Below are 23,933 nucleotides of genomic sequence, written 5' to 3'. Positions count from 1 at the left end.
TTCAAGAGACATGGAAAAATGCATCCTAATGAAATCCTTTCCTGTACTTGCTTTTCCCACTTCAGTAAAGGATGCAATTTGATCACAAGTTGACTCTCCTCTTTTTAAAAGCCCATCTAAGTTCACATGGATAAATGAAGCCAGTCCAGGGGACATGGGAAATAAAGCTGAATGCCCACTTTCTCTCATGCTGATGGATGTTGGCCTGAATGAAAGGACTCCTTTGCCTGAGAGAAGGAACTACTCTGACTTTGGAAGCAGGCACACTGTCTGTAGCATAAGACAGTGGCACTGTCTCTGTGCTTACATTTCCTCACTATAAAACATAAACAATGGTCCCTAGTCCACAAAGCAGATGCAAGGATTAAATGACAATACATCATTAAAAGGACTTAGAACAGCTCTTTATGTCCAGCAATCTCTCAGTAAATTTTTATTATTTACCATTTATTCACTTTTATCATTATATTTGTAGCATGATGACATAGGAAACCAGATGGAATTTTTCTTATTTTCCAAGAATTAGTGACCAGAGTACACCTCTGAAAGCAGATGTACTCAACATTCTAAGTCCAAAAAGACCACTTGAGAGCTCACTGAGAGGTGCTATCCTGGGACAAATTGCATCTCCAAAAGAAGACACATTGGTGTCCTAACCCCAGGACCTCAGAATGTGACCTTATTTGGAAATTAGGTCTTTAAAGAGGTCATTGAGTTAAAGTGATGATATTAGGATGGGGCCTACTCTAATAAGACTGATATCCCTATAGAACAAGGACATTTGGACAGAGAGACATACACACAGGGAAGACTGTGTGAAGGCACAGAGGGAAAACATTGTGTGAGGATGGAGGATCGGAGTGATGCATCTACAAGCCAAGAAATGCCAAAGACTGCTGGGAAATCACCAGCAACTAGGAAGAGGCAAGGAAGAGTCCTTTTCTTACAGGTTTAAGAAGGATCATGACCCTATGAGCACCGTGAATTTGGACTTCTGGCCTTGAGAACAGTGAAACAATACATTTCGGTTGTTCTAAGCCACCATTTTGTCATACTTCATGACAGCAGCCCTAGAAAACTACCACAGATGCCTTTTCACTATAATGGGAAATATATTCACCACCTCCTCCCCCAATAAACCTGGAGGGTGTAGGCTTATGAAGGGAGGTTATCCTCTCACCTCAGCTTCCCACAAGAGGAGGGTGGCATTGGAATGGGTCTTCTCTCTGAAGCTGAGGGAGAGGAGAAGCAGCTGTAAAGTTTGTGTGTGCCTACAGGAAGAATCCCATTCCCCAATAATAGCCTTTGAGACCTAAGTGGACCTGCTGAACTGCTCAGAACAACAGGACAAGAGCTAACAATGTTAAGGGAAGGCATGGCTGTGTGACCTTGCAGAGGGCCATGGCCTACCCTGGGGTTCAGAGTTTGCAAGAGGTAGAAAGGACCCCACCTCCTCCTGCAGGAACCAACACTGGGACAGTGGAAGCCTCAGGTTTCCTGAGAACAGCTGTAGGCTGAGGAGCATGCCTATCAAAGCACTTCAGAAAAATGCTGCCAGCTAAGTCAGTAGGAAGATGAGGCCACACCACAAACGAGGCCTCAAGTGCTTAAGAGAACTGCTCAGAACAAGTGGCTCTTTATTGTAGCCAGGAGAAGTTTCCATATACCCACCTTGATTAAAAATATAATCTGGAGAAAGAAAGAGAACCATATCCTGACCTAGGGAATAACACTCAGCAAGCAAGAGAGACAGCCACCTCTCCATAAGCAGTCATGCTTCACAAATTTCCTTGGCACTAGCACTACAAATAGAGGATATAGATGGTGGGGGTGGGGGTGAGGGGTCCCTCAGCCCTCATACCAACCAATGCACAAGACACTGGAGTCAAAAGACTGGCTCACCTGAGTTGAGGCAAGGGGTGACCTTCGACTCAGATATGAAATGGAAAGCTTAAGGCCTAAATGAGGATGTTTTATCAACCAAAAGGGAAACACTGCAAGAACTCTTCTCATTCTAAGAACTAAAACATCATCGACTCCGTTGCATGCCTGAGTGCCCTTTCCCAGGCCCTACCCTGTCTTCCCCCAGGGGGTAAGTACTACCCTGAGTGGTCATGATTCTCTGCTCTCTTGTGTGTTCTCTCCTCACATGAACAAGTATTCCTAAGAAAGTGGAATGCAATGGCAGGTGGTCACCAGAGGAGAAATCAGCAGATACAGAGGCCTGCTCATCTACATTTCACATGGGAAGAGTCCAGGTGTTCTGTTTGCTACAGATCTGCAATTCATAAGACTTATGGCAGAGCCCCTAGACTTTTTAGTTCACCTTCCACTCAAATTCTGACTAGTTAATTTTTTAACCCCACTTGCCTGCTTTAATGCCCACACTGATCCTGAATGATATGCACAGTTGAGAGCGGTGATGTGTCTGTGCAGCATTACAAACTTCTTTAGCATCTTCCTAGAAAATGTGCACCTCAATTACTATTAATAGAAGAGGACAGTTCAGACCTAGGATAGACTTTTAGTATTTTTCTGCTTGTGTGTTAGCTCTTGCTGACTAATATGTATTAGTTCTCACATATGGGTGGGCTTCTCCCCATCCCGCAAAGATACACCACAGCAGTTCTTTGACAAAGGAAGTAGCATCCCATGGTGGGATTCCTGAGGAATGTATGAGAATGTTACTGTTTGTCACAGTGAGTGGAGGAGGTAACAAGTCACTAAAAGCACTTAGAGAATAGAGCCACAGATGCTAGACTTTCTGCAGTGTTTAGGGCTGTCCTAAAAAAAAATGCATTGTCTTTTATGACTTTTGAATGTCGTCCCACAGACATTCTTGAAAATGATAAATCTATTTATAATTATCTGAGCCCAGAATTTAATGAATAATTTTCAGGCTTTATCCTATATCAAAATTTCCAGGAATGTAGCTGCCAAGTACTTTGTTTTACTTGGAACTTCACCAAGAGTGATTCACCATGTAAAATAACAGAAGAAAAAGGCACTATCACTTGTGGCATTTAAGTCACCAATACAACACAACCATTTCACCCAACTTCAAGCTCTACTACAAAGCCACAGTAATCAAGACAATTTAGTACTGGCACAAGAACAGACCCACAGAGCCACAGACCAATGGAACAGACTTGAGAACCCAGATATAAACCCAAGCATATATGGTCAATTAATATATGATAAAGGAGCCATGGATATACAATGGGGAAATGACAGCCTCTTCAACAGCTGGTGTTGGCAAAACTGGACAGCTATGTGCAAGAGAATGAAACTGGATTATTGTCTAACCCCATACACAAAAGTAAACTCAAAATGGATCAAAGATGTGAATGTAAGTCATGAAACCATAAAACTCTTAGAAGAAAACATAAGAGAAAATCTCTTGAATATAAACATGAGCAACTTTTTTCTGAATACATCTCCTCAGTCAAGGGAAACAAAAGCAAAAATGAACAAATGGGACTACATAAAACTAAAAAGCTTCTGTACAGCAAAGGACACCATCAACAGAACAAAAAGGCATCCTACAGTATGGGAGAATATATTCATAAATGACATATCTGACAGGGACTTAACATCTAAAATATATAAAGAACTCACACACCTCAACACCCAAAGAGCAAATAACCTGATTAAAAAATGAGCGGAGGATATGAACAGACACTTCTCCTAAGAAGAAATTCAGATGGCCACATGAAAAGATGCTCCACATTGCTAATCATCAAATGCAAATTAAAACCACAATAATATATCACCTCCCACCAGTTAGGATGGCCAACATCCAAAAGACAAGGAACAACAAATGCTGGTGAGGATGCAGACAAAGGGGAACCCTCCCACACTGCTGGTGGGAATATAAATTAGTTCAGCCATTGTGGAAATCAATACGGAGGTTCCTCAAAAAACTAAAAATAGAAATACCATTTGACCCGGGAATCCCACTCCTAGGAATTTACCCAAAGAAGACAAGACCCCAGATTCTTTGTTTATCATAGCACTCTTTACAATAGTCAAGATATGGAAGCCACCTAAGTGTCCATCAGTAGATGAATGGATAAAGAAGATGTGGTACATATACACAGTGGAATATTATTCAGCCATAAGAAAACAAATCCTACCATCTGCAACAACATGGATGGAGCTAGAGGGTATTATGCTCAGTGAAATAAGCCAAGCAGAGAAAGACAAGTACCAAATGATTTCACTCATTTATGGAGTATAACAACAAAGCAAAACTGAAGGAACAAAACAGCAGCAGACTCACAGACTCCCAGAAGGGACTAGCATTTACCAAAGGGGAGGGGTGGGGGAGGGTGGATGGGGAGGGAGGGAGAAGAGGATTGCGGGGCATTATGATTGGCACACATGGTGTGTGGCAGGGTGGGGGGTGTCACGGGGAAGACAGTGTAGCACAGAGAAGACAAGTAGTGACTCTGTGCCATCTTTCTACACTGATGGACAGTGACTGTGATGGGGTGTGGTGGGGACTCAATAGTATGGGTGAATGTAGTGATCAGAGTGTTGCTCATGTGAACCCTTCATAAGATTGTATGTCAATGGTACCTTAATAAAAAAAATTTTTTAAGCAAAAAAGAATACCTTTACTAATCACTTCAGCACTAGAAACTCCTTTCTTTTCAGGAGAGTGGAATCTAAGCCTTTAAATTTGAGAATTCTAGAAATCTATACACTTAACTGATTAACCTCTGTACGCTTTGTTCACATTGCTCACTTTCTGCACAATGTTCTTTTTCTTTGGAAAATATGTAGGTCCTATAGATATGATGCTTTTAAATCAAAAAGAGTGAGGTCTCTGCCAGCATTCTGCATCCTCCTGGACTCCCTAGTCTCAGCTGTCAATTCATTAGAGTTTTCACAAGAGGGAAAAGAATTTGCTCTAACAATGGAAACATAATTTTTAATTATTGGGTGAATTGGAGAATATATGAACTTCTTTTAATCTGGAGAGGAAATTTTTTTTAAGTACCTATTCAATAGAAAAAAAATCAAATTCCCATAGTTGCCCTGAGCTTTCCATGAGCCAGGCCTTCTCCAGGGGAGGACAGTCATCATTGTATTTATTTATTACAGCCTTGTGTTAATTTGCATGAGTCTTAAATTGCAAGATCTTCCTTTCAATCAAGCCACAAGTCTTACATTTGCCTCCATTTAGGGCAGGGTGCCAAAGAGGTAGACGAGTCCCCACCTGCCCACCCAGATCCATTTTCTGTGCCTCCTGCAGTCGGGTAACTGGTGAGATTGAGATGGAACAGTCACATGGGATAACTTGAGGGACATTTAATATAGGGGCTTTCTACAAAATGTGGGCAGTGTGTAGAGAAACCCAAATAATAGAATAATATCTCAAAATGATAAAAGCAGAAGCAAATCAGAATCCTCCAAGCCTGAATAAGCAAAAGAAAGAGTGATTCCCCAGAAATCCAGAGAAGAGAGTCACGCAGAGAGATTCACTCTGACAGGAATTGTGACCCTTGGCCAAGGGACCCACCAGCCCTTGGCAACAGAACAGGGAAGAAACTGAGAGAATAAATAATTTCCCCTTTCTCTCTTCCAGTCTCCTAACGAGTGTCCTGTTGTTTGAAATTTACTGGAAGCCAGAGAGCAAGGATGTCTTAATGAAATCCATGTAAAGATTCGTCCCCAGGGACACCATAGAATAGAGAAGGCTGGAGATGCTACTAAAAACTGGTCCTTGTCGCTGAAGTCAAATCACCAAGTTTAATGACAAGGTTTAGAGGAAAGCAAAGGAATAGTTTATTAACTTGCCAGCAAATGAGAAAATGGCAGGCTGGTGCCTTGGAGAACTGCTACCCCTGCAGCACAAGCAGTTAGTGCTTTTCAAGGGTAACTAGTGGGAAAGAGGCCGTGGTGTTCTGACCACAGACATAAAGTAGCAACTTGCAAGGGTCCGCGCAGACACTCTTGGGCTAATTCAATTGTTTTTTGTTTTTCTTATTGGTTCCTTCTCAGTACCCTGGGATGGGATGTCTTGAGTTCTGCAAAATCAGTTTTCTGGGTTGTCTCTGATCTTGAGGCTCACAAAGCCGGGAGAAAAAAAAGAAACCATCACTGTTAACAGTTACAAGCTGTTGGGGGCTACTTGAGTTCATTTTCAGGCTGTTACTGTTAAATTGTAAACGCAGGGATTTAGTTCAGTTTTCCTCTGTTACAGACAGCACAGCCCCCTCTGCCCTGCTCTGTAGCCTGGGAGGCTGACTGTGTGGGCCGCATTATCTATGCTCCCTTGTTCTTATCCTTCTAGCAAGGTTCAGCCAATGAAATTGGAAGTCGGGAGGAGAGAGAAGTCAGAGTTCACCCTCCCTTTTTCTTCTCAGTCTAGGCAGTAGGTGACTTCCTTTATATAAAGCCTAAACTCCTACCTACTATGCAGCTCTTTACTTCCTTAGCTGCAGCTCTTACTGCAATAGTAGCACTGTTCCTGGCTCTTGCCTCTTAAGGCTTAGGGGAAATAACAGTTTCCTTCTGTCTTTGGTCCCTGGGGGTGTCAACACCCCTTTTGGTTACTTCATTAATCTTCCTTCAGACTAAAGTCTTCCTGTTTTAAGGCTGCCTTCTGTTTTCTTCTGGGGACCCAAGTGATACAGTAATGCACAAAAGTAGCACAAACCATCAGCATGCCCAGAACGGGTGAGGTCAGTGTAAACAGCACAGTGAACCCTAAGGATAGTCAGTTTTCTCTAGGTCAGCAGGGGAAGATAATCCATTCACTACCCTTCCATAATAAAACTTAGAGTAGCAACGAGTTCTCCACTCCTAGAATTGTTCAGCTTTGGCAGGGATGCAGTAAAAGAGTTGTGAGCATCGTTTGGGGAATGGGGAGGGTTAAATTCAATATATGGCCTCCATAATCTATTTCAGTCTTCAGTTTCATATTTTCTTATTCTTCACAATTATTTCAAAAGCCATGGCACGGGGGTGTCTTATTTTGGGTTCCCTCAAAAGCAGATGCTGACATAAGGATTTGAATGCTAGTAGTTTATTTCAGGAGATAATCTCAAGACTTAGTGTAAGAGAATGGAAAGCTGATCCAGGAAGGGAGGAAAGCCAATGAAGTATGCATTCACGAATGGGTTACTGGCCCAGGTGATGAGGGCTCCATCTCTTTGAGGACTCTGTACAAGACAGATGAAGCATATTTCAAGATTTTTCCTCTGGGGGGGTGAAGAAGCTAGTGTTTTCTAGCAACACCCACCTTTCCTTGTTAAGAAAAAGTCCTGGGGTATTAACTTCCCAGCACTGTTAGTCTGCCCCCACGCAAGGATCCTCAGGAGGAGAGAAGCAGGAAATATCTGTAGGTATGGCAACCATCCAGATGACATGGACCAAGGGGACATGGATGAGGCATCAGCAGCACCTGCTAAAGTAAGTTGGGATGACAATCCTCTCCCCTGTGTGTCTCCAGTTCCTTCTAAGGAGTTGGTACCCTTTATGCGAATGCAATAAAAAAGTGGACAATTGCATTCTCTCTCTTATCTGGTTAGGCCTGGTCCCTAAAGAATTCAGGCTTAGTCATGTACATGTTCCCATTCAGATGCCTCATTCCTTCCTTCAATATAGGTTGCTTTATGTCATCTTTTCAAAAAGTTGTCAAGCTATTTAATGGAGGTAAACAAATTAATACCAATGTTCATATGGAAAAAGAAACATACAAGGATAGAAAAACAATGAAAAAGAAAAAATTAGGAGACTAGTCCTTTCAGACACCAATATATACTATAAAGTCTCTATAATTAAAACATTGTTGAACTAAGACATGAGAAGATAAATAGGCCGATAGAATAGAGGAGAAAGACCAGAATTAGACCCAAATACATACAGAAATTTAACATGTGGCAATGATAGCATTTGAATCACTGGAGTGAAGATAAACCATTTAATAAATGATACTGGGACACCTAGATAGCCTTTTGGAAAAACATAAAATTACATCCATATCTCACACTGTACACAAGAATAAACTCTAAAGTCTTTCATTAGGAATGAAAATATAAAAAGTAAAATCACATACTGCACCAGTCATAAAAACAAAATTAGTAGTTTGGAGAAAGGAAGTATTGTGGTAGGAAAAATGTACACTGACACCAAACACCTACCCTTAGAGGAGAAAATATAGTTCATTTGGAGTACCTATGAATTGGCTAAAAAAAAGTTAAAACCATGAAAGTACTAGAAGAAAACACAGGTGAATTCCTATTTAATCTTAGTATTGGGAAAAAATTCTAACAAAGACTCAAACTCCATAGATAATTGTCTTAGTCTGTTTGGCTGCTGTAACAAAAATACCATAGACTGGGTGGCTTAAACAGCATGTGTTTCTCACAGTTTTGGAGACTAGAAGTCTAAGATTAAGGCATCTACAGATTGAGTATCTCCTGAGAACCCACTTCATGATTCATAGATGGCAGAAGAGACAAGAGAGCTCTAAAGGTACTTACCCCATTCATGACAGGAACAGGATGTACTAATCCCACCATGAGGGCTCCACCCTAATCACCTCCCAGAGACCCCATATCCAGATACTATCACACGGGAGATTAAGTTTCAACATGTAAATTGGGGGGGATATAAGCATTCAGTGTCTGGTAGTAATAGAAGAAAAGATTAAATAAATTAATACTGCAGTCACCTCTATGTGTTTGCATTCTTTTTTTATTCTCACTTTTATGAGTACTAATCATTAGCCTGTCGGTTGCAACTTTTTGTTAATTATGTTATAATTAGGCAGAAAACCTGAGGCCAAGCATGGATTTATATGTAAAAAAATAATCAACAAAGTCAAAAGACAATTGTCAAACTTGGAGAAAAGACATCACAGATTAATATCCCTAATATATAAAGAACTCTTAAAATTGAGAGACAAAGGTCCAGAAATATGATAGAAAATGGGTAAAGACACAAGGTTTCTCTTCATCTACTTTTTCATTCTTATTACTTTCAATGTCCTTTACACACAAAATGCCTCAATCACTATTATCCATACCCAAAATGTGTCATCCACCTTCTCTCCTCCATACCCTCTGCCTGTAATAATGTTCTTTCTGTTGACCATTTTACAAAGTTCTAGCCGTCCCATCAGCTTCTTTACTTGTTCATTCAGTAAGCATTTGTTGAGTGCCTATTATATGGCATAGAAATACAAAGATAAATGTGTCATGGACTATTCCATCAAGATGCTCATTGCCTAGTGTATTAGTTCTTGAACATTTTGCCTACGCAATTCACATGATGCACTTCATGGATACATTGGACGCCTGCCCATAGGTATTTTCTGAATTTCTATAGGTTTTGACTTAGATTTTAAAAAATAGACTTAAATTGATTGCAATTCTCATTTCACATGCTGTGACTCCTCTTTTCTCATACAGTTTATTGATTTCAAAATTTCACCTTCTGTTTAAAGTCTTCCCTCTTTTCTTCAAATCCAGTAAATCGGTTTCTCCTGTTCTCCTATGATGACTCTTGTTTCTCTACTATGGCATTTACGTTATTCTATGTTGCATTACAGCCATGGACATTTGTACAATGCTTTCTTCACACAGATACTGTTAAACACTTGCTCAATTGAATTGCGTTTAATTGACTCCTTGACCAAAACAGGAAGTAAATATGGGTGGGGATAGCTGACCTCTAAGCAGCTGGTGACCCGGCCTGCACCTAGGCAAAAGTGGAGAGGACTTTGGATCTTTCTAAAGGCATCACCCAACCAAACCCAGTGCTTCATTCTCCCAAGGTGGGAAAACAAGTTGCCTACTGAAGAGAACTGGAAACAGGAGCAAGACAGACCTTAGCTGCTGGCCAGGCAAAGTGAGTATGCTTGACTGAATGGTTTCTGTGGATAATGGAAGGATGGTGATAAGGTGTTTCTGCCAAAGAACATTTATGATGAGTCTGGGTGTGAGATGGAGCCCATGGCAGAGTTTGTTGTACGTACCAGATTTTTTTGGGTCTGCTCCAAAAAAGAAAAAAGAAATTTTTAAAACCTGATCAGAATTCACAAGTAGTCTAGAAAACTGAGCAGATAAGACATCCAATGAATATATGTGCCCTGCACTAACAGTGGAGTTTCCTTTGAGGTGGAGGATCTCCACTTAATATTTATATGACTCAGATCTCGGGGGATCCATGTTCACTCTCCCAGCCTCAGTTACCTTTTCCAGAAATTAAGAGAATTGGACTCAGTATTCTCCAAGAGACTTTTCACCTCTGAAATGCTGAAGACAGTATTACTATATGCAAAGTACTATACCTAGTAGTGCATGCTAAGCATTATGAGATGTAAAAATGAAAAAGATACCCTTGCCCTCCATTAGCACTTAACCTCTTTGGGCCTTAGTTTTCTCATCTGTAAAGCTGGGGAGGTGTGAGGTTAAGAGATGTGTTTGTAAAGCACTGACTGGCACTTTGCAAGTGTCCTATAACTGATATCTAATATTATTTCAAAAACGAGATTAATTAACTCATAAGGGGTAGAGATGCGCAAATGAGCTGGTGGAGACAAAAGTCCTTTTCGGTGTCAACATTAGTGCATATGTGAAGGACAACTCTTTTGCCTTTATTTTCGAACAGCAGGAATTCAATGACTTCAGTAAGCCCCATGGACAATCCTATGTTTGTGGCACCGCCACACAATACATATCCTGTGATGCCAGGGGGCATGGCTCAGGTGCCCTTGTATCCAAGAAGCCAGGCCCAAGTCCAGCTGATTCCTGTGAACCCACCTGGTTTGATGCCATCTGTGATTGGGCAACCTGCGCAGAAAGGCTTGAAAGAGGGCAAAACCTTAGGGGTAAGTGAGACTTCACTCTGCAGGCCAGTGGTCACACAGCTGGAGTTGGAGGGGTGGGGGGAGGCTTGGAAATACAGAAGCTCCAGACCCAGCCAGCAGGACTGGAGCTGACCCAGCCTTGCCGAACTCTGGTCCATTAGAAAGCTCAGCTGAGCAACATCACCAAGGCCTCAGTATGGGGCCTCGTATTTTCTGACTTAGACATTTCAAGAAAGTGGAAGAAAACCAACAAAAAAAAGTGGTAAACTTAAATGCTGGTGTTATTGTCAGCATCCATGTTGATCCATGTGGCCTCTGGAAGAAAGTGGGCCCAGGAAGCCACAAGGTGGACTGTAAACCCAGTGCACTTGAATGGGATCTGATCAACAGGGAAAAAAAGAAAAAAAGCAAGTTAGACATCCAACATAATGAGAGTTCACAACAGTTTCCCCCCTGAGAGGCTGTCCCGGCTAGGACAAGGAGAGGCCCATTTCACTGCAGTGCTGTATGGTGACAAGCATGGATTCTCATCCAGACTGCCCAAGCGCACATCCTAGCTCCAGCCCCCATATTGTTCATGGAAGTGTCTATCGATACAACCTATGTGGAGGGCGATTTGTATCTGCCAAATTTACAAAATACCCAATGATTTCATTTCTGAGACTTTGTCCTGCAGATATGCCTATTTACATGAGAAATGTGATATGTATGAATTTATTTATTGCAGCATGGTTTGGGTAACAAAAGAATGGAAACAACCAAAATATCCATCAAAGTAATACTCTTTAAATCAATGTATTTTACATTCAAAGAATGGAATATCGAACTATAAAAAAAAATCAAGAAGCTCTTTATGTAATGATGTGGACATATCCCAAGATATATCATTAATGGAAAAAATTAAGGGGCAGACACTGCATATAATTTGCTGTCATTTGTACAAATTTAAGGAAATTATACATTTGTATTTGCTGCCATACCTGTGTATGTTTGTATGTATAAATACCCTTTGTCCAAGAATACATCTGTAGCAGTTTCCTAGGGCTGCCATAACAAACTACCACAAACTGGGTGACTTAGATCAACTGAAATTTATTGTCTCACAGTTCTGGAGGCCAGAAATGCATAATCATGGTATCCACAGAACCATGCTGCCTCCGAAGATGCTAGGAGAGGATCAGGTCTAGGTGTCTCTTCTAACTTCTGGTACGTCCTTTGTTTGTGGCAACATAATTCCAATCTTGGCTCACATGACTTTCTCCCATGTGCATGTATCTCTTCACATGACATTCTTTTTAAAAGGACAGCAGTCATATAGTATTAGGGACACACCCTATGCTTATACACCTCATATTACCTAATTACATCTGCAGCAACCCTATTTCCAAATAAGGTCATGTTCTGAGATACCAGGGGTTAGAATTTCAATATATTAATCTGGTGGGTGAAAGGCAGATCACAATTCAATCCAAAACAATATCTTAAGAAATAAGAGATGAGCACAAAGATTTATCTACAAGGATGTTCATCTCATTATTGTTTATGATAGAAAAAGATAGTAACAGTCTTATCTGCCCAATATCTATGTTCTAACTACTCCACAGAACATTCACATGATGAAATCTGGGCAACCCTTAAAAAACATATTTGAAGAATACTTAATCCTATAGGGATGTGTTCATGGTAAAATATTTTTTATCAAAGTATCATTGATATACACTCTTATGAAGGTTTCACAAGCAAAATAATGTGATTATTACATTCACCCTTATTATCGAGTCCCCCCCATAACCCATTGCAGTCACTGTCCATCAATGTAGTAAGATGCCACAGTCTCTATTTGTCTTCTATGAGCTACACTGTCTTCCACGTGACCCCACATACACTATGTGCACCAATCATGACACCCCACAATTCTCTTCTCCCTCCCTCCCCACCCTCCCTCCCCCACCCCTCCCCTTTGGTAACCACTAGTCCTTTCTTGAAGTCTGTAAATCTGCCACTATTTTGTTCCTTCGGTTTTGCTTCATTGTTATACTCCACAAATGAGGGAAGTCATTTTATATTTGTCTTTGTCTTTCTCTGCCTTACTTATTTCACTGAGTATAATACCCTCTAGATCCATCCATGTTGTTGCAAATGATAGGATTTGTTTCTTTCTTATAGCTGAATAGTATTCCATTGTGTATATGTACCACCTCTTCTTTATCCATTCATCTACTGATGGACCCTTAGGTTGCTTCCATATTTTGGCTATTGTGAATAGTGCTGCGATAAACATAGGGGTGCATATGTCTTTTTTAATCTGAGAACTTGTTTTCTTTGGGTAAATTCCTAGGAGTGGAATTCCCAGGTCAAATGGTATTTCTATTTTAAGTTTTTTGGGGAACCTCCATATTGCTTTCCACAGTGGTTGAACTAGTTTACATTCCCACCAGCTGTGTTGGAGGGTTCCCCTTTCTCCACAGCCTCGCCAGCATTTGTTGTTCCTAGTCTTTTTTATGTTGGCCATCCTAACTGGTGTGAGGTGATATCTCATTGTGGTTTTAATTTGCATTTCCCTGATAATTAGCAATGTGGAGCATCTTTTCCTGTGCCTGTTGGCCATCTGAATTTCCCTAGAGAAGTGTCTGTTCATATTCTCTGCCCATTTTTTAATAGGGTTATTTGTTTTTTGGGTGTTGAGGCATGTGAGTTCTTTATATATTTTGGGTGTTAACCCCTTGTCAGATATGTCATTTACAAATATATTCTCCCATATTATAGGATGCCTTTTTGTTCTGTTGATGGTGTCCTTTGCTGTACAGAAGCTTTTTAGCTTGATGTAGTCCCATTTGTTCATTTTTTATTTTGTTTCCCTTGCCAGAGGAGATGTGTTCAGGAAAAAGTTGCTCATATTTATATTCAAGAGATTTTTGCCTATGTCTTCTTCTAAGAGTTTTATGGTTGTTCATGATAAAATATTAAGTTAAATATACAGAGCCATTTTGTATTACCAATGTATATGTTTGAAAAGAATAATGTAAGGTTATACGCCAAAATGCAAGGGGATGTTTTCTCTGAGTGGAGGAATTTTATGGGAAGTTTTATTTCATTTTTATATTTTCCACATTACTATTTAGACCAGGAAAGCAAAGCATTCATTCAGATAAAAAGCAGGCACAAGTGAGCAGGCAGGATCCAGCCTCAAAAGCAAAGGCTTCAGCTTGTATCTCCCCTGACAGGCTATCCAGATCATGATCGGCCTGATACACATTGGCCTTGGCTCCATCTTGCCGATTCTCATCTCAGGGTTCTATATGGCCGTCTCTTTCTTTGGAGGCTTTGTCTACTGGGGAGGCATCTGGGTAAGTAATATGAGTCACCCTGCAGGTGAGTTCCCAGTAAGTGGCAGCACACTCAGGGCCCCTTGTCCCATTGTGTAGCTTGCACCCCAGAGAAGGTTCCAACCAAGGCAGCAAGGGTGTGACTTCAGCTCAGCCTTTTTCCCCAAGCATATTGGTTTGCGTGGGCTGCCATGACAAATGCCATGTACTGGACGGTTCCTATAGGGTTATTCTCCTGGGGACTCTCTCCTTGGCGTATAGATGGCCATTGTCTCCCTGTGTCTTCACGCAGTCCCTGTGTGTCTGTGTCCTAATCTCCTTTTATAAAAACACCAGGCATATTGGATTAGGGCCCACTCTAATAGTCTTACTTAACCATAATCACCTCTTTAAAAGCCTTACCTTCAATGAGAGTCATATTCTACAGTAGTGGAAGTTAGTACCTCAAAAGGTAAATTTCGAGGAGAGACAATTGGGCCATGGCATGACAGTCCTGTAAGACACCACCCACACAGAGCAGGCACCTTTTCTGACCAGCCCCCCATAGAGGTGGGAACCTTGTTCTGGTTGAGCGACCCAGAGGTGGTACCTTTTTCTAAAGCACACAAAATCACCTGTGTGTAAAGAGGTGTACTGGGAATGGCCATCCCGTGTTGTTTCATCATAACCCACTGCTTGAGCTCCAGGAGAAAACATTTCCACCAGTGGCTGCCCAGCCGCAGACTAGACGCAAAGCAGTGGGGACCCAACCTAGAGTCCACAAGTAGACTTGGAGTCCCCATTTTGGCAAAATATTTGGTATGTTAGATGTGTACTTTTTTTTTTCTGGAAAAGTCCATAGCTTTCATCTGATTTTTCAGAGTGATCTTTGATTCCATAGAAGGTGGGAACCACTGGTCCTTTGTCTTCTCCAATTCATTAGCTTTAGGATTCTTTTGCATTGTCTCTAGCATCCTCCCCTGTGCACACCCCCACCACACACACACTCAGTCCCTCCTCCTCCTCCCCTCTCTACCCATCCACTTCCTTTTTCTCCCTGTGATACAGTCTGTCCCTTGACTTGCACACCTATCTGTGATTCAAATACAATTTTTGTCACAAACAGGAAAACTCCAGACTAACCTAGATCTGAGCCAAAGTCACCCTATTCCATGAGATTTAAATAAAACAGCCTAGACTTTTCCCCTCCCCTGTACCCCCACAAATCTGCAAAATGGCAGGGCTTGCATTCTTGGGAGCATCTTTCTCTGAGTATCTGCTCTCTCTTTGCCATCTGGGTCTCATCTTTGAGGCTGTGGTCTTCTCTCTGCTCTGTGCAGACCCAGCCTTGGCCCTCAGCCCCACCCCTCCCCGACAGCCTCTACACCTGCATCTGCATAACCAGCTTTAACGGAGTTTGGGGCAGTGGAGAAGGTCTAACACCACCGCCACAAAACAGCTTGTTATGGAGCCTTCGCTTCTACTGAGTATCTTTAAGTGCCCAGCAACGGCCCTGGCATCTCAAATGCCTCACAAGCCATCTCCCCTTCTGCCAGGTCACTCAGCTCCTTTCAGCCCCAATGACTCCCCTCCCTTTTTTTTTTGCTGTGCAGTTACATTCTTTGTTGCCTTCTTGACTCCAGAACTGTCTGTTTCCCCTTAGAAGGCATCAGAAGCCAGAGTAATTTTTCATTATAAAACCATTTCCTGTCCATGACACAGGCATCTATCTACCCTGAGCAGGCGTGAGTGTAGGGTGAGGGTTAAAAGCATGCAATCTGGAGGCAACTGATTTGATTGATTCCCAGCCCTGCTATTTACTGGATGATCTTGGGTGAGTAATTTAACATCTCTAAGCTTCAGTCTGCCCATCAGTAAAATGAGAGTGATAATAGTGCTGGATGGGCTGGGTAGTAGTTAAATAGGCAAGGTCGGTGCCCTCGTCCCCACAGATGCACTTCATGGAGCTCTCAGCAAAGCTTTTGCTAAAAATAGCTGATGCATCTCAGACTTCTGTTACCACACTGGGCAAATGATGGCAGGTGATCCCACGTGCACTCTGCCTGTGGAATACCAGTGTTGAAATAAGACGCACACAATCTACATCATTATCCTCAGACCTGATGTTCAGCATCATCACAGAGATACGACTTTTTTCTGAGTAACTAAGAAGTACTCACCCAGAGGTGTAGACGGTCATGAACTGGTGGGATTATATCCAAAAACAGTGAAGATGTTGGTAACCCTTTCCTCCCTCCCTCCGGAACTCTCGTGCCTGACTGAATCCTGATATACAGGTGGGAAACCAACAAGACATGCAGGTGGGAAAATGAAAGGCAAGAAAAAAAGTCACATTTCTTGAGCCTCCACTATGTGCAGGATCTACTGTGTACAAGAAATAACCAGGAGCAAGGCATAAATTGTCTCATGACAGTGGCACTTAGGAAGCTATGTAGTTTTCCCCATTTTTCAGATGAGGAAATGAAGACTTAGAGAAATAAATAACTTGCCCAAGATCTCATGAGTTTCAAGAAAGAATTTAAAACCAGGTTTGCTAGATCCTAAAATCTACATTTATCCCGCTTCACTGCCCAGTCATGTGGTATAAGCAACTCCATCTTCCTCTCTCCCTCCCTCCACCCTTTCTTCCATCCACCCACGTTGAGCTAGTCCCAGCAGGGGCACCTAGGGTGTGTGAAAGAATATGGTGAATCATGGTCATGGGGCCCAGGACGAGGGCACTAACCTCTCTGCTCTTTCTAAACCCCTCTCTTCGGTACCAGTTCATCACTTCTGGATCCCTCTCCGTGGCAGCAGAAAAGTATCCAAGAAGTCTTTGCCTGGTAAGTCACATGCTGAGATGGGCTCTCCCACCTGCGGACCTATAGGAGAGGCACACAAGGGAGAAAAGACAGTTAAAACACATCCTCGTGCCTACTTCTGACCAGCGCACTGACACATGTGCTTGGTTGCTCACACTCACACACAGGACCTCATGAACCTGGCCAGTCACAAGTAGGAAAGAATCCAGAGGATTCAGTGGAGGGAAGGGCAACACAGCTAACTTACCTAAGGCATCAGAGTATGGAGACAGAGAATTAGCTTCCTAAAGGCTCTTACAGGAAGAGGCACAAAGCTCCCAGGGCCCAGGGCTCCCCTCCAGCAGAGCAGGAGGCTGAGAGATGCCTGCAGCACACAAAGCAGGCCTCCAGCCCTTTCTGCAGGACAGCCAGCAGAGGCGCTGACACCTGCTTCCCTGAGGAATCCAGCTAACCAGCTCTGCAAACCAACACGGACGGACGAGGCTTTGGAATCCCCTAGCAATGGGCCTAGGAAGTATGTTTGTTTTCTCTCACAAGCAGGTTATCTAGGATAAGGGTCCTCAGGATGGCCAGGTCCCTATACCAGATGAGATCTATTTGCAAATCTCCAGAGGGGAGCTCAAAATTCTGGGCATGTCTTTCTGCACATAGCCCAGAATCATAGAGTGACATTGGGGCCAAACTTCCTGCCTATAGGAAAAAATGCATCAGGTGTTTCCCAAAGATTATTCTTGGAGATAGTTGTTCCGCAAGATACTCTGTGAACATGGTTATGATGTAAACTTGGAAAAATCTCTATTTAGTCTGTAATCCCTGTTAAAGGGTCTGAGAAGTCCTGCAGTAAAGACCTGTATAACTTGGCACAACCCAGTTTTTTTCCAACGTTAATTTACCTCCACACCTTGCTACAGACCTAGGGTTCCAGGGATTCACATTAAGAAGTACTTGTTCATCTCAGCTCCAATAGTTTTCCTCGCCCCCCCACCCCTCTGTGTCTTCTTCAGCTGAATGTCGGCTTGGGCTTCAACATCACCAGTGCTGTCTTCTCTGTGATTGGAATCATGCTCTTCATCACAGATTTAAGTATCAACGTCGTCTGTGTCTCCAGTGCCTACTGTATTCATAGTTTCTGGATTTATGTGAGTATCCTCCTCGGCCAGCACTCCTCTGGGTTCCGGCATAGCTATGTTTAGAAAAATGTTGGAAAAGGGCTGACAAACAAGCTTCTTCACCAAGCACTGTAGGAAAAGGAGGTGCTGTCAGAATCGAAACAGTTTAAAGTCCCTGGCCTGTAGCCTTATTGCTGTGTCACTTTAAGCACATGATTCTTCTTAGTTTCTGCCTTTGTAAAACAGTACTATCTTATGACATCATTGGAAGAATTAAAGGCAACTAATCATGTAATGGATTTATATGTACCCACCAACCTGCAACTCTACTCATATTTTTGCCTTCCTGCCTATTACTGCAAATAAGGGGGCACAAAAGTTTCCTGTAAAGGGACAAAGGGTAAATGTTTAAGGCTTTGTAGGCCATGCAGGCTCGGCTGCAAATACTCAACACTGCCCTAGTGCAAAAGCAGCCATAGAAAATGCATAAATGAATGAGCATAGCTGTATTCGGATAAAACTTTTATATACAAAAAGAGTCAGCAGGCAGGATTTGGCCCCCATAATGTAATTTGCCAACCAGTGCTAGAGACCAGTGCTGTTCAACAGAAATGTAATAAGAGCCATGCATGTGACTTTGTTTTCTAGTTGCCACCTTAAAAAAGGAAAAAAAAGAAACAAGTGAAGTTAATAATGTATTTTATTTAACCCAATATATCCAAAGTGTCATTTCAACATGTAGTCTAGATGAAAAAGTTATTGACTTGATATTTTGCATTTGGGGGACCAAGTCTTTGAAATCCAGTGTGTATTTTATACTGACAGCACGTCTCAGTTTGGGACTAACCAAATCTCAAGTGCTCAATAGCCGCATGAGATCCGTGGCCACCCAAGGGAAGGATGCACCTGTAGAGGACTCCACCTCTGCACCTGCACAGCAGAGCCCATCCTCTCCAGCCCACCCAGCCTCGTCACTCCAGGCTCTCCCTCAAGCCCACCTCTCTTCTACATCACCAGCTTTCCCTCTTTATGGGAATATAAACCTAGAAACAGGCTTTTCTTTCTTCCACCTTAAAAAACAAACAAACTTACTCTCAGTCCACTTCCCCTGCCAGCTGCCACCCTGTTTTTCTGGTCCTCTTTGCAGAAATACTCTTTAAAAAATTGTTTCCACTTACCATCTGCATTTCTCTTCACTCATGTTCTCTCGTGAACCCTCTATAATCAGACTCTCGGCCCCACTTCTCCAAAACCCTCCCGGCCCAGCCACCCCTCCTCTTTGATGGACGTCACACAGCTCCGGGCTCCCCGTCCTTGGCAGCTGCTCTCTTCTCTGTCTCCCCGGCTGGCTCTTCTCTCTTCCACACCCTCTTAGGTTCTGTCCTCCGCCCTTTCATTCTCTCTCTTACACGCCCAGCCTTGGCAATCTCACCCAGTCAGGTGACTGGAAACACCTCCCCAGCAGCGGCTCCCAGAAGAACGGCTACAGCGGAGACCTCTCTCCCAAACTCCAGTCTCTTCCACTCGGTTGTCACTCAGCAGCCTGAAATTGACATATCCAAATCTGATTCCAGACTTTACTTCCCAAACTCTCTCACATTTCCCTTTTCCAGTTGAGGGCAACTGCATCCTTCCAGTTGTTTGGTACAAAACCTTGGAGTAATCATTGACCCCTCTATTTCTTTCATGCCTCCCAGACAATTCTTCAGGGAATCTTGTTAGTTCTACCCTTAAAATGCCTCCAGATCCAACCACCCCTCACCTGTTCCTTCATCAGCACAGCTGGCCCACGCCACCACCGCCTCTCAGCTCAGTCCTGCACAGCCCCTAATTGCTCTCCCTGCTCCCACCCTCATCGCCTGCGGCTCTTGTCAGCACAGCAGCCAGTGAGCCTTTCTGAACTATAAAATCACATCACTCATTTCTCTGCTCAATACCTTGCACTGCTCTCATTTTACTCAAAACAAAACCAAAAGGAACCTCCTGCTAGTGGCCAACAGACACCGGCCTTCTGGTGCCCTCTGACCCCAGACTCTACTACCCACCGTCTGGCTCTCCCCACTTGAGCCACACTAACCTCCTTGGTGTTTCCTCACACACGAGGCATGTTTCCATTTTCGGGCCTGGACGTTCCCTCCACTGGGACCACCCTTCCCTCAGCTGTCCCCACAGCACCCTCCTGCCCTCCGCAGCTGCAGGCTGCTGCTCAGTAATCACCTTCTCCAGGAGGCCCACTGCACAGCCACCCATGACATCCTAGGACCCCACTTCTCTGTAGCCATAAACATCTCCTAACAAGCCATACAATTCACATGCTTGCTGTCTGACTCCTGCCACCAGAATGCAAGCTCCATAAAGTCAGGGATGTCATTCTGTTCCCTGCATTGCCATGTCTCGGATACTAGGACCATGCCTGGCACATATTTGACACTTCATAAACATTTTTCAAATGAACAAGTGAACATCCTAGGTATATCCTATACTCACTCGATAAATGGTAGCCATTGACTGTCAACTTGTACATCATCAGAGCATCCTTCCCAGGATGTTTTCCTCTCCAATATTCCTAAGAAAAGCCTTCCCAGAGAACCTTTCAACCTATCTACCTTGAGTTCCTTGCCTCCCAGAAATATATTATGCTTTCAGGTGCTTTAGGATTAAAGTCCAAATTCCTCAGCCAGGTATTTGTTGCTCCCCAGAGGCTCTGCTCCGCCTTGTGTCACGGCACCCTGCTGCCAACTGGACAAAGCATCTGCCTCTGGAGACTGAGGTCTCCAGGCTTTTACTGCTTAGGGAGTAGCCTAGCAACTCTCTGGGGCCCCGCCCCTCCTGGCACAGCCAGCATCCCTAGGAGAGCAAGGCCTGCCATCTGGACATTCTTTGTTACCACGGAGATGCCCTGGGTTGCCCACCCCTGGAATCTCTGACCTTGGCACATCAGACATATTTCGCTACCTCTCTTGCTTGGTAGGAATAAAGAGGGAGGCTGGGAACTATGCATTTTCAAGATAACGAAGAAGAACCGGGGCACTCAGGGTGTGCTCATACCAACCAGCCAGCCAACACTACCTAACACCCCCGCCTCCACACTGTCCTTCATATCCCTCGGGCATCCTGAACTCCAGCCGCTCCCATCGAGCGGGAGAGGCAGGCACTGGGCAATACTTAGGTCTTTTCCTACTGGGAAAGAACCAGCCAAGGAGGCAGGGACCTCCCAGTGTAAGAAATGAGGACGCAGACGCTGGTTGGGGAGCTCATGGAGAGGAGGAGGAAGAGGTTTGGGAAAGACTAAATCAGGCAGCACAGCCAGTGCCCTGGGGTGGAGAGAGCTGGGCTTCTCTCAGTCCTGCCACCGTCTGACCTTAGAAAGATGGTGATGACCTCAGAACAACATGATGACCCAAGGGATGCAGTGTTCTGGGAGCTCAACGAGCATGAATTAACGCCCTTCAAATAATGACAATCTATGCTGCTTGAGGGACCCCTTACCCATGGGACCCCTTCTCCTACCCCCACCCTCTTTAAGTCCTCTGGTAAGAATTCATCTCTTCTCAGTGCCCCAAGGCACTTTCTTTTGGCTCTGTTACAGCTCTTACCCTGTCTGATGTGCATTACAATTATCTACATCTGCATCTGTTCCCCACACTAGACTGTGCCTCTCAAGGTGCTTTAACGCAGCCGCTGGTACCAAACAGCTCTTTGATAAATGCTTGCTGAACAGAGAGGGAGGAGGGGGGAAAGCACTAAGGCGAGGCCTCTCACGAGAGAATTCCCAGGGCAGCTGGGATCAGCAATGCCATTTTAAAACTTAGAATTCACCAGCATTTATTTGGCACCTACCATGTGCCATGCACATTTACTTTCATATTTATTATTTCATGTAATTGTAATCCACATAGCCATCCGATCATTTGTCCCTTATCCTTTAAGACTAAAATGGATTCCACCAAACTCTCTCCCCAGATACTGTGGGAGACCCCATACTCCTGGGTGTTCTTGAAGAACAGCAAGGGGAGGGTTTAGATTCCTCCTGGTCCTTAGGTGAGGTCTGCTGCTGCTGAGTTGTTTGGGAATCCTTTCGCTAACCCTTTTCCCCAAGCTTAAGACAGCCCCCCATCACCTCCTACCACACAATGCTACTGTCACAAGCCAAGAAGTTTGTCTCAGTAGCTGATTTTCTCTAAAGATTCAGAGTGATGGTGGAGGCTTACATCAGAGCCCTGGGAACCACTGATTCCAGAAGATTAGACACCCTTATGTTATAAAGCCTTTATTGCCCACAGGAAAGCTCCACCTTCCCACCTTCCAGCAATCACTGACAATAAAAATGTAATGGGTATGTAATACTCTGGTTATAGATCAGCCCTTCATCTATCTGTGTTATAAACTGAGATGTTAGTACCTTGGGCGCCCCACGTGGAGAAGCCTGTCCTGTTAGGACCGTTCTTGGAGGGATGGCTGGGGAGAGAAAGTCCCATCTTGCTCCTCTGACCATCTCACTTTCCTCTCTGTGACACGTCCATGCTCCTAAATTTCTATCCACTTCCTACACAAAAGTCCCATTGTTTCAATATAACTCCAGACCCCACCTCAGGTCTCATCCCCTGTATCTGAGGCAAGTTATGGTTTCCCTAAATAATTGACTGCCCTTTCCCTTAGAGAAGCACCAGTAGTAAGTATTGAAATAACAATTAGTTTACAAACAGCCTTGGACCCTCACAAACCCCAGTGAGATATTTTCCGCACAAGGCTGAGATGAGGTTAGGAGACTTCCTCAAAGCCAGAGATGGTCCACTGTAGGGCCACACCTGAGACTCCCAGACCAGCACTCATGACATCCCCGTCCCTTCTGTTTCCAGAGCCCTGGATTGGCACTTTCCAGCCTGCTGCTCATCTTCTGTATCCTGGAGTTCTGTGTTGTGTGTGCATCTTGCCACTTTGCCTGCCAACTGGCCTGCTACCGACGGAATGAAGTGAGTCCCGGGGGCTCCTCACTGGGGGTAAAGATGCCCCAAAGAGGAGGAAGCTAGAGGGCTCTGCCTGCCTCCCCTTCCCACCCGGGAGTGGGAGTCCCAGTGTCTGAAGGGCCCTGTGCACACCACTCCTTCTTGCACCCTTACAAGTGCCCTTCCTGTGTGCCTATTTTCCAGATGGGCATGGTCTTCCCAAATGCCTACGTGGCAAACCCAGCAGTCATCCCAGAACCAGCGAACACACCAATGACTCATTCCAACGAGGCCCAGGTCTCTACATGAGCAAAGCCAATGGTTCTAGAAGCATCTTTCAGTGAGACCAAGAGAAGACCTCCCCTTCTGGGGCTTCTGAAACCCAGATTCCTCCTTCCCTGACAACCTAAACAAATGTTTCTTCCAACTGCATGCATCCTGGACTTCATTCAGTTCAGCCTGGAAAATCATTTACTAGAACTGAATGGGCCTTAGAAAAACAATAAAAATGTAATATGGGGCATATAATATTCTTCACCTATTTGTTATGTAGACTGAAATGTTAGTACATTGGGCTCCACAAATAGGAGAGCCCGTCCCGTCTGATACATTCCTGGGTGGCTGGATGCTGGATGCTGGATGGGGAGAGCAAGTCTGGCCCTCTCTCCACCTTCTTCATTATCTTTCACTGCCCCATCTGATTCCATACCTTCTCACTCTACAGAAGTCTGATCCTCAAATTCAGTCCTCCACTCTGTTCTCTGAGCCTCCTTCCTGACTTGCTTAACCTGCGAGTTAACTCAAACACTCCTGATGTGTCTCACCTCCTACTCTGTGGGTCATCCCAGAGAAAGCATCTTCTAACACACCTGTTACTTCTCCGGACAGATGGGGCTTTCCACCTGCCACCTGCCATCTGCCCTGCT

At 43.8% G+C, this 23,933-nt stretch overlaps 1 protein-coding gene and 1 long non-coding RNA gene across 3 annotated transcripts in view; one reads left to right on the top strand and one right to left on the bottom strand.

Annotated features, from left to right (window-relative positions):
- Positions 1-9,625: 9,625 nt before the first annotated feature.
- MS4A8 (membrane spanning 4-domains A8) lies at positions 9,626-23,532 on the top strand. 2 transcript variants are annotated; one of them, XM_036924411.2, is made up of 7 exons: positions 9,626-9,864; positions 10,630-10,846; positions 14,050-14,172; positions 16,914-16,973; positions 17,957-18,091; positions 22,921-23,034; positions 23,212-23,532. In XM_036924411.2, the coding sequence occupies exons 2-7, from the start codon at positions 10,637-10,639 to the stop codon at positions 23,314-23,316; spliced, it is 747 nt and encodes a 248-aa protein (XP_036780306.2). In that variant the 5' UTR covers positions 9,626-9,864; positions 10,630-10,636; the 3' UTR covers positions 23,317-23,532. The 2 variants fall into 2 exon arrangements, with proteins under 2 accessions (XP_036780306.2, XP_036780297.2); XM_036924402.2 differs by having other exon boundaries at positions 9,641-9,864; positions 10,627-10,846.
- Positions 10,853-23,933, bottom strand: part of LOC118931704 (uncharacterized) — a 29,912-nt gene continuing 16,831 nt past the window's right edge. Inside the window, exons 2-3 of the long non-coding RNA XR_005032475.2 lie at positions 16,877-17,012; positions 10,853-11,204 (exon numbers count right to left, since the gene is read on the bottom strand). This is a non-coding gene — a long non-coding RNA (uncharacterized LOC118931704). The remainder of the gene's footprint in view (positions 11,205-16,876; positions 17,013-23,933) is intronic.

The sequence above is a fragment of the Manis pentadactyla genome, chromosome 9 (genome assembly GCF_030020395.1).
Source record: "Manis pentadactyla isolate mManPen7 chromosome 9, mManPen7.hap1, whole genome shotgun sequence".
Lineage (NCBI taxonomy): Eukaryota > Metazoa > Chordata > Mammalia > Pholidota > Manidae > Manis > Manis pentadactyla.
The sequence above is the reverse complement of the archived record's forward strand: the minus strand, read 5'-3'. Positions and strand labels throughout refer to the sequence as shown.

What these genes read in the sequence shown, in the direction of transcription:
- MS4A8 (XM_036924411.2), top strand. Translation starts at nt 10,637, where the DNA reads ATGACTTCAGTAAGCCCCATGGACAATCCTATGTTTGTGGCACCGCCA. An exon ending in AAGAGGGCAAAACCTTAGGG is followed by an intron (nt 10,847 to 14,049) that starts GTAAGTGAGACT and finishes CTCCCCTGACAG; the next exon opens with GCTATCCAGATCATGATCGG. An exon ending in TCTACTGGGGAGGCATCTGG is followed by an intron (nt 14,173 to 16,913) that starts GTAAGTAATATG and finishes CTTCGGTACCAG; the next exon opens with TTCATCACTTCTGGATCCCT.